At 36.6% G+C, this 10,101-nt stretch overlaps 1 protein-coding gene across 4 annotated transcripts in view; it reads right to left on the bottom strand.

Annotated features, from left to right (window-relative positions):
* Positions 1-369: 369 nt before the first annotated feature.
* The window catches only part of ERMARD (ER membrane associated RNA degradation), a 27,489-nt gene continuing 17,757 nt past the window's right edge, over positions 370-10,101 (bottom strand). For all 4 annotated transcript variants that reach the window (XM_032216701.1, XM_032216703.1, XM_032216704.1 and 1 more), the window contains 6 exons: positions 8,809-8,892; positions 7,124-7,197; positions 5,398-5,520; positions 4,499-4,708; positions 3,768-3,881; positions 370-944 (listed from right to left, as the gene is read on the bottom strand). In XM_032216701.1, coding sequence (XP_032072592.1) covers positions 740-944; positions 3,768-3,881; positions 4,499-4,708; positions 5,398-5,520; positions 7,124-7,197; positions 8,809-8,892 — 810 coding nt within the window. In that variant the 3' untranslated portion in view covers positions 370-739. The remainder of the gene's footprint in view (positions 945-3,767; positions 3,882-4,498; positions 4,709-5,397; positions 5,521-7,123; positions 7,198-8,808; positions 8,893-10,101) is intronic.

Genomic DNA, 10,101 nt, shown 5'->3' with positions numbered 1-10,101 from the left:
GAAAATAAGACAAGGTCTTATTTTCTTCTGACCCATGAAATAAGCACTTGGCCTTATTTTCAGGGAGGTCTTACTAGTTTTGAGGTGCAGGAAGTGGTGAATGTAGTCACCTCATGGCTGCTGCTGTGTTGCAATATTTTGGGGAGGGCTTATTTAGCACATGCGCTCAAAAGCCCAATTAGGCTTATTATCCAGGGAGGTCTCATTTTTGGGGAAATGGTATGTTCTATGCACATGCATAGTATTATTCTGACTAGTCAAAATATAATTTATGTATTATATAAATGATAATTATATAATAATTAAATATTAATTTGAATTCAGAATGAGTTTTGAGAAATAGGCAATAACATTTTCAATCTATAATGATAACTCATGTCTCCCAGTTTATTCACTTTAATCAGATAAATTTTTAAAAAATAATTTACAAATCAGTATATTTTACTAAAACATTTTTATAGTACCATACTTAAGATACTTTAGTAAAAAATAAAATTATATTTAATAGCAGCAGTAATATTGATCTCACTAATGTGATCAAACTTATTCATTTATCCATCCATCAATCCATCGACCAACACACCCATCCACAACAGATGGTTTTGCCGTAAATTTTATTTTTTTGCTCAGAAAATCTCCTTCATACTCACATCCACACATCACTGATTTGAAGGACATATGCACATAGTTTTTGCAAATGTTGATCTGTATAAATTGGGGAGAAAGGATAACTGCCTGTTTAGGTTAGACCTATAGAATTCTGATGAGGACTAACTACATTCTTTGTTTCAGCTAACTGTACAAGCATCAGTTCCCTTCCTAGAAAGGTTCTGATTTTTATCAATGATTTGTGCGTAAGCACTATGGTTTCGTCCCATTTATTTTTTTCTGGACTTGTGTAAGTCACCAAGTTCTCAATGTACTGCAAAATCAGTTTCAGAAACCTAAGAGGAAAAATAAAATAAAATTATGTCAATACATTTGATTAAAATTATTTCTAAAATGAAGTCATTTGTAAATAATTTGAGAATGCCCTACCATTATAAATCATTTATATCATAATAAATCTGGCAAGCTTTTAACTCCCTTTTGCTTTTGCTGATAGGGTAATGGACATACCCAATGCAATTATTTTAGATATTAAATCAGAGGTCACCCTAATTCATTATGTATTTGATATATAAACTAGCTTTCTATTCAAATGAGTACTACTTACAAAATTAAAACACAATTAAAGTTAAAACAACAAATTAAATTACTGTACATTAGTTAATAGTTAAATACACTGCAGAAGAAATACATTTAAGTAGATTTTATAAACTATGAAAAAGAGAAGTCCAATGCTACTCCACACCTTGGGAGCCATTCAAGAGAATGCTTCTCCTTCGCCAGATAAACCCAAGTCTGACAGACCATCTTCTGAAGAATATTGCCTGTACATCTTCACAGTCAGATTTATAATGAAGAACATGATCCTTACATAAATCCTAAGCTGTTTGAGCACTGATGATCAATACCAAAACATTAAAACTTGCCTGGTAAAGCAACTCATCATCAGTTCAGATCTTTCAATATATCCATATGATGCTTATACCAGGGGTCCTCAACTTGTGGGCTGTGGTCCACTACCAGGCTGTAACCTGTTGGCCACTGGGTCCTGTGAATGGCTGGCCAGTGCATACACGCATACAGGCACCTGCCCCCTCTCCTCTCCAGGCTGCCAACCCAGAAAGGTTGAGGAACTTTAGCTTATATCACTTGACTAGCTGTGGCATTTTGTGTCACTTGCAAGCTTCATCTTCCCAAAACAGCTTCAAATCATGAATGTTGCAGTCCTCAAAAGATGTGACTATCCTCAAATCTGACTGATTAAAGAACATTGGTAGCTAGGATAATATGCATAATTGACAAATCTGTTCTTTACCACAGGTACAACTTATAGATTCAGCCACAAGAGAAGATAAGGCACGCTTCAAGACTGCTTCTCCTATTTTTTCACAAGTAGTGCATCTATCCAAGACAATTTGAATCCCTATCCCTACATCCAGTTTTTTATTTTACTAACAACTCTCTCCTTGTCTGGATTTGTTATTTTTCTTTAAAAAGTTCTTATTAATAGACAAGGCTGTTAACTGATTCCTTGGGGCTGTATGATAAATAATAGTGGACCTAGATATTATTATTAGCATAGTAATGGTTCCAAACCTCCCACAGAAGTTACATATAGGTGTTGAAGTATATGGTAGCATAAGATAGAACCCTATGGAGCATCACAGATCAGAAAAATAAGCAACCTGTGGCACACAGGCTATATGCAAAGATGAGACCAGATGATTAATTATAATAGGACCTTGATCACTATAAGGGTAAAGGTTCATCTCGCATATGTGTGATAGTCGTTTCCGACTCTAGGGGGCGGTGCTTATCTCCGTTTCAAAGCCGAAGAGCCAGCACTGTCCAAAGACGTCTCCGTAGTCATGGAAGGCATGACTAAATGCCAAAGGCACATGGAGCGCTGTTACCTTCCCACCAAAGGTGGTTCCTATTTTTCTACTTGCACTTTTACAGGCTTTTGAACTGCTAGGTTGACGGAAGCTGGGACAAGTAATGGGAGCTCACTCCATTATGCAGCGCTAGGGATTCGAACCGCTAAATTGCCAATCTTTCTGATCGACAAGCTCAGTGTCTTAGCCACCGCATCCCTATACAGAATATGAAATCCTTAGTCACCCCTAACTGAGCAAACTTTACATGGACAATGAAATCCTGTGGGACAAAAACCCTAAGATGCTCCACCTTAAACCATAAGAAGTAGACAGTACATAACTAATATTCTCACATTGTCCCAGGCACCCTAATTCAGTAGCCTATACACAATAGCTGGCATAGCTGGTTGGCAGGAATGAATCCTACATAACATTAACACTCTGGCCCACTTTTCTGTTGTCTACTCTAAGCCTGCAGTTCCGTGGATGAACGTTCCCTCTCCTTTCTGTCATTCAATCCAAAAAAAAGAACAAATATTGAATGTTTCTCAACCGGGACATCAGCATTTTCCAATCTAGCCAATAGTAAGATAAGTGGACTTCAACTCCCAGAAGTCCCTATTCAATATGGTCAATACTAAGCATGCTGGGAGCTGAAGTCCACTTATCTTACTATTGGCTAGATTGGAAAATGCTGATGTATCTTGCAAAATAATTGATTTGGCATTTTAAACCAATACGTTTAACTAAAAGAACTACTGCTGCTTTCTTAGTCTGTAAATGAAAAATGCGATCAGCTAGCAGCTTGCACTCCTTCCTTTCAAATAGTCACTTTGCAGTTTCTCACTGTATCTTCCCCTGCTGATTAAAATATGTGTAGGATTGCAGTTTTAAATAATGACTGCTAAGTTCAAATACTACATAAAAAACTGTGACAGCATTGAATTTGTATCATTTTATAGCTTTAAAAGCACCATGTGTACACACACACACACACACACACACACACACACACACACACACACCATGGTTCTACATCCAATTCAGTCCAAGCAGCTATTTAAAAAAAAAAAGCAGCAGCAAGAACAACAAATGAAGAAAGGTATTTCAAATGCAATGATATCCTTAATGTGCATCTTCAGAGACAGCATTCTTTTAAAATATAATGATATAAGAATGCAAATAATTGTAAATTACTGGGAATTATCGTTAAGATGATTATTGACTTAAAAAAATCAAATGCTAGAATATTCTGCAAAAAAAAAAAAAGAATATACTCACTTTAAGTATTGTTGACATTCAGAAGTATTTTTTCTGCAAATTATATGAATGTTCACTAGCTCCAGGGTAATCAAGATTAAAACTAGTTGTAAAACTGGGGACAGAAATTTTATACTGGAAGAAAAAAAGCACGTAATTAAATATACATATAAAAACATGCACTAAAATAATATTACATAGACCCAATATAATAAAGTGAGGAAGGGTGCCTGGAAAACATATAGTATAAAAAGAGGGAGAAGCTAAATGAACAGTAATTAGCTGGAATACCAATCGGCAGAGATATATGTGCTGTTTGAAAATCTCTTCCTATCAGCTTTCCCCCCTATTTTTTTATATTTTAATTAGCTTTTCTTTCTCACATTTTGTTCCAAATTACCACAAACGTTACCATTTATTAAATCTATATCCCATTTTTCCTCCTAAGAATTCAAGGCATTATTCTTAGGAAAATCAGACTGAAATTTGTTTACCAGCTGAATGAAGATCAGTCAGCATCAGGTGAATGAACTTTCCCTATTTCTATGCTGATATTCTAGCTACATTGACATATTGCTAAATCTCACTCATTTCAATGAGAACCTTACATGGAAACTAATATTAACTTTGGAAGGATCAGATCAGTATTATAAATATGTGGCTCTGTATAGTATTGAAATTACTTTCTTAGTTTTTTTTAAAATCACTTTCTGTTAAAATTCTCATTCTCTTAAAAGTAAGATACTTCCCACCTTCTTCTCATGCGTAGAAAGTTAAGTCGTTGGCGTGACCTCAGTGACTTATTTATCCACTGTTCATATCTGGTTTCACAAATTGAAATGACTTGACGTGACACATGATGGCAATGGGTGCTTATCTGGCGAAACACCACAATGGTTTCCAGGATAGTTCGTGGAGAGTAAAGGGTATGAATGTGCTTGCTACAAAGTTCAGTCAGCAACCTGAACAGAACAAAAGGTTGCACTAAAATTAGTTATTACTTATGGGAAATAACATATGTTTTCTATTAATGGACACAAAATTATGGCTACTTCCATATTAAATTAATATTTTCAGTATATCTCTAATGTAAACTATAAGGAATTTGGAAGTTTATTTCCATTTTTGTTAAAAGCAGCTTCTCATGTCATTCAAATCCAAACTGCATTAATTCAATTACAAGTAATAGAGACAAGCCAACTCCAGGTACAGAGCTGAAGAAGCTGGATGAGAAGCGAAACGTCTTCAAAGAAAAAACAGAAAGTCCAGTTGCCTCTTGAAAAAAAGCTTCTTTGGGACAACCATGACCTGGATGACTGAGAATCTCTATAGACAACCCCAGGCAGACTTTATTAAAAAAAATGCAACCTAAACAACATGATGGCTGCATTCATATATCACATTAATTTATCCGTGGTTTAATGAATAAGCCAGAACCAACTCAATTTTCACAACAAAATGCAAAAGTTGATTTAAAAATAAAATGGTTGGAATCATCTATGATGCAAAACTAAAATGTTATTTGGTCCAGTAAAATATCTGAATTTTATGATTTTTAACATAAATGAATCTCCAAAGGATGATAAAGCATTAATAGAATAAAATGTGTTCTCATATTTGAAAGAGGCCCAGAATATCTTATAAAACTTACTTCTCAGTTAGCAGATTGTTTACAGAATCACCTAAGAGTGTAACATTCACAGACAAATAGGGCTGCAGTTGAGACAGAATATCATTGATCACAAGAATACAGGGGGCTGTATCTTTTCCTGACCTAAAAACAAAAATAAGTTGTTACAATACAAACTCATGAAAGACTTAGTTTTCTTTTTGACACAAATAAATATTCATTTTACTGCAATAAATACTTTACATTCCAATAGAAATATTGCACTGTGAAGGCTGAACCGAGCCTATGAATTGGCTGGGTATATAAAATAGTGAATGAATCTGAACAAAATCTAAATTAGATTTAAGTTTTGATTTACATTGAAAAAAAGAAAGATCATTAATATAATTCCTCTTCAAATTTGCATTTAACCTTATTTATCTTCGGTCACATTAACATCTAGTATTTGATAATATTTTCTTTCATGTTTTCTGTGGAATGCAGCCAAGGCATTCAGCGCCTGATACACACCTCAGACCATTCACCTCTCCCTTACAACATGATAAAGTAGAAGAATTGTTCCCTTTAAAAAAGTTTTTTCCAGAGAATTTGTCTGACCATTAATATGTATACCTAAAAAATAAAAAGATTCCTTTAGTGTCTATTCATTGTGCTTGGCATCTAATTTTTACCTGAGTTGAAGTCCATTCCTCTAGCAGGTCAAGAGATTTCCCTTCCAGAGGAGAAATCCTTCAACATGCTGGAAGAACAGATCTCAAAAATGACAAAAATGCTAGCAAATGCCATTGTTCTGAAAGGTTCAGAACACTGGTGTTCATTAGTTTGTCCCGTATGGAGGGGCGGAATGTATCTCAAATCCAATGCTCTATCTCCAACCTTCCCTTCTGGCTTTACCATTGATTTTCTGGGGGGAAAGGCTGAAAAGATTGCAAATGGTGATCACATAACTGTACGGCACTTGGCAACCGGACATACACTACATTGCCAAAAGTATTCGCTCACCTACCTTACTCGCATATGAACGTACTGTAAGTGACATCCCATTCCTAATCCATAGAGTTCAATATGATGTCGGTCCACCCTTTGCAGCTATAAAAGCTTCAACTCTTCTGGGAAGGCTGTCCACAAGGTTCAGGAGTGTGTTTATGGGAATTTTTGACCATTCTTCCAGAAGCGCATTTGTGAGGTCACACACTGATGTTGGACGAGTTACATGGCCTACAACTTCGTGGCTGAGTTGCTGTCGTTCCCAAACACTTCCACGTTCTTATAATACAGCTGACAGTTGACTGTGGAATATTTAGGAGCGAAGAAATTTCGCGACTGGATGTGTTGCACAGGTGGCATCCTATCACAGTTCCACACTGGAATTCACTGAGTTCCTGAGAGTGACCCCCATTCTTTCACAAAAGTTTGTAAAAACAGTCTGCATGCCTAGGTTCTTGATTTTATACACCTGTGGCCATGGAAGTGATTGGAACACCTGCTTCTGATTATTTGGATGGGTGAGCGAATACTTTTGGCAATATAGTGTAAATATGAACAGGTTGCCAAGAGCCCTAAATGTGGTCATGTCATGGGGCATATTACAATGGATGGAAGTGCAGGTCATAAAGACCAGTTTTGAGGCTGTTGAGTCCATTGTGACTGGTGGTGATCATCAATGCAATTATCAAAAAATAAATTCATCATTTCTTTCAATCCCATGGTTGTAACTCCAAGAAGGGAAAGAGGAAAAAGGTATTACCCTGAAATTTCTTGCTCTTCAGACTCCATAAGAAAATCTGGCCAACAGGTGATACTTTTTATACAGTTCAATATCTAGAAAGAAAAACAAAAATTATAGAACAATTTAACTATTCTATTTTCATTAAACTAATGATTCAAGAAACTCCCATGGTTTCAAACATGTTGTGTTGCAGGGCGTGGAAATTAGCAAAGATGTAACCAAAGCCATCTTTGGAATAAGCTAGAACAGGGATGTCAAACTCAAGCCCTGCGGGATGCTTAAATCCGGCCCGGGGGGGGCCAGCCTGGAAATATCAAAGGACCAGCCTGCAGTGCCTCTGCCAGTTTTTGGTCAGCAGAGTACTGCTGGAGGCTGGGGAGGCTGAAATGGGCCGCACGGCCCGTTTTGGCCAGCAGGATGCTGCAGGAGGCGTCAGTTCCATCTCCCCCCACTCCCGCCCCCCAAAAAACCTGCAGAGAACTACAATGCTGATCCGGCTCTCAAAGAAATCCAGTTTGACACCCGTGAGCTAGAAGCTGTTGCAATTGCTTGTTCTAACTTCTGCCTTCTCTTAATAAGAATGTTCCCTGACTGCAAATCAATAAATACCAAAGCATTTTTCAGCTGCTGGGTTTTGTTGCTTTTAATAGGACATGTGGGAATGTTTTCCCAATAGTTTCCTATATTTCATCATTGCAATCAAAATATTTCCTCTTGAATGTTCAGGATCCATGCCAATGCACAGGTTTGCTAGTAATTTTTTAACACAACTTTTGAAATGGAACTCACAAACAAATCTACACCTGATTAAATGTCTTTATATAATTTTCAATAAGACCTCATGTGCTGGCACATATTCACTTAACATGCTGGACTAGTACTGATAATGTTAACTTACCTTATTTTTCATAGTATAAGACGCACCAAGATTTTGAAGAGGCAAATTAAAAAAAGTTTTTGCACTCTGCAGATCTCCCAAAAACGGCTTGTTTTTCACAAAAACAGGCCTGTTTTTTCCCCCCAAAAGCACATGAATAGCCTTTAGGAGGCTTGTAGAGTGCTCCTGTGGGGTGCCCCCCCCAAAATGAGCAAAAAAGTGGCCAGTTTCTTGCAAAAACGGGTTCGTTTTTTGTAAAAAAAAAAAAAAAGATGGCTGTGCATAGCCTTTAGGAAGCTTATAGAGCGTTCCTGGGGGTGGAAATTGAGTAAAAAAACAGACCGTTTTTCACTCATTTCTGCCCTTCCCAGCACCTAGGAGCACTCTGAAAGCCTCCTAAAGCTATGCACAGCCATTTGGTGAAGGAGGCGAGGTTTCGGGAGGCAAAAAATGCTGTATTCAGTGTATAAGACGCACCCAAAATTTCAGCCTCTTCTTTGAGGGAAAAGAGTGTGTCTTATACCATATAAAAATACGGTGGTTTTGGACAATGAAACATTTGCAAAAAAACAACCACCACCAAGGTCAGAGAGCACTAAGGACCATTCATGCTGGGCTTTTTTATATGTGCAAATCTCATACTTTCATCAACTTGATTTAAAGCACTATTAATTAATATGGCTATTCAATTTAATAATATTCCATTTTTTTAATTAAATATTAAATTTAATTCAATTTATAACATTTCATTATTTTATTCAATTTAAAGTTGTTGGTATAAATTCAATACACAACAGCAACAATGGGAAAATAGACTACTACATACCTGTTTCTTAAGCTGAGTTATTGGATGAAACTTGGTACAGTAATTATTTGCACAGGTCATTAATAGTTTTAAGGATTCGTGTTCCTGGTTTAAAGACATGTTAAGATAAATGATAAAATACAAAGAGATTTCAATCTTATTTTCAAGCATTTTCGCAAATATATTCCTGCTGAAATTAAGGGCAATGCACTGAAATGATTTTACGGGTTTATTAAAAAATAAAAGTGCTTAAATACCCCCCAGTTGTGCAATTGTTTGTTGAAACAATCCTCACAAAGAAAATGGTGCATATTTTAAAGAATAAAAAGCAACATACAGTATGAACTAGTGAATGGATGTGGTGGAAGCTGTAATGATTTACAAGCATAGAGGTGTGTGTGTGTGTGTGTGTATGAATAGTATTGATTTACACTATTTAGCTATGTTTGCTTTTCTTATTTTTTTGCTTTGAATTTCTTCTGCTTGTTACTTTCTATTCTTTTTCTGCATGTCACATATCATTGTTCACTCTCAAATGGAACAGCACAGTGGTATATGCATATAGTAATTTTTTCATTTTCTTTTTCTTATGCCTTATAAATTCTTATGCCTACAGGTGAAATTCAAAAAATTAGAATATTGTGCAAAAGTTCATTTATTTCAGTAATGAAACTTAAAAGGTGAAACTAATATATGAAATAGACTCATTACATGCAAAGCAAGATAGTTCAAGCTGTGATTTGTCATAATTGTGATGATTATGACATACAACTCATAAAAACCCCAAATCCACCCTCTCAGAAAATTAGAATATTACATGCAATCAATAAAACAAGGATTGTACATAGAACAATTATCCGACCTCTGAAAAGTATAAGCATGCATATGTACTCAGTACTTGGTTTGGGCCCCTTTTGCAGCAATTACTGCCTCAATGCGGCGTGGCATGGAAGCTATCAGCCTGTGGCACTGCTGAGGTGTTATGGAAGACCAGGATGCTTCAATAGCAGCCTTCAGCTCTTCTGCGTTGTCCGGTCTCATGTCTCTCATCTTTCTCTTGGCAATGCCCCACTATGGGGTTCAGGTCAGGCGAGTTTGCTGGCAAATCAAGCACAGTAATCCAAAAGTCATTGAACCAGGTTTTGGTGCTTTTGGCAGTGTGGGCACCTGGAAAATGAAGTCAGCATCCCCATAAATCTTGTCTGCAGAAGGAAGCATGAAGTGCTCCAAAATCTCCTGGTAGACGGCTGCGTTGACCCTGGTCTTAATGAAGCACAGTGGTCCAAAGTCCTGGTGCTCAGTGGTCCAAAGTCC

This window comes from Thamnophis elegans, chromosome 4, assembly GCF_009769535.1.
Source record: "Thamnophis elegans isolate rThaEle1 chromosome 4, rThaEle1.pri, whole genome shotgun sequence".
NCBI lineage: Eukaryota > Metazoa > Chordata > Lepidosauria > Squamata > Colubridae > Thamnophis > Thamnophis elegans.
The sequence above is the reverse complement of the archived record's forward strand: the minus strand, read 5'-3'. Positions and strand labels throughout refer to the sequence as shown.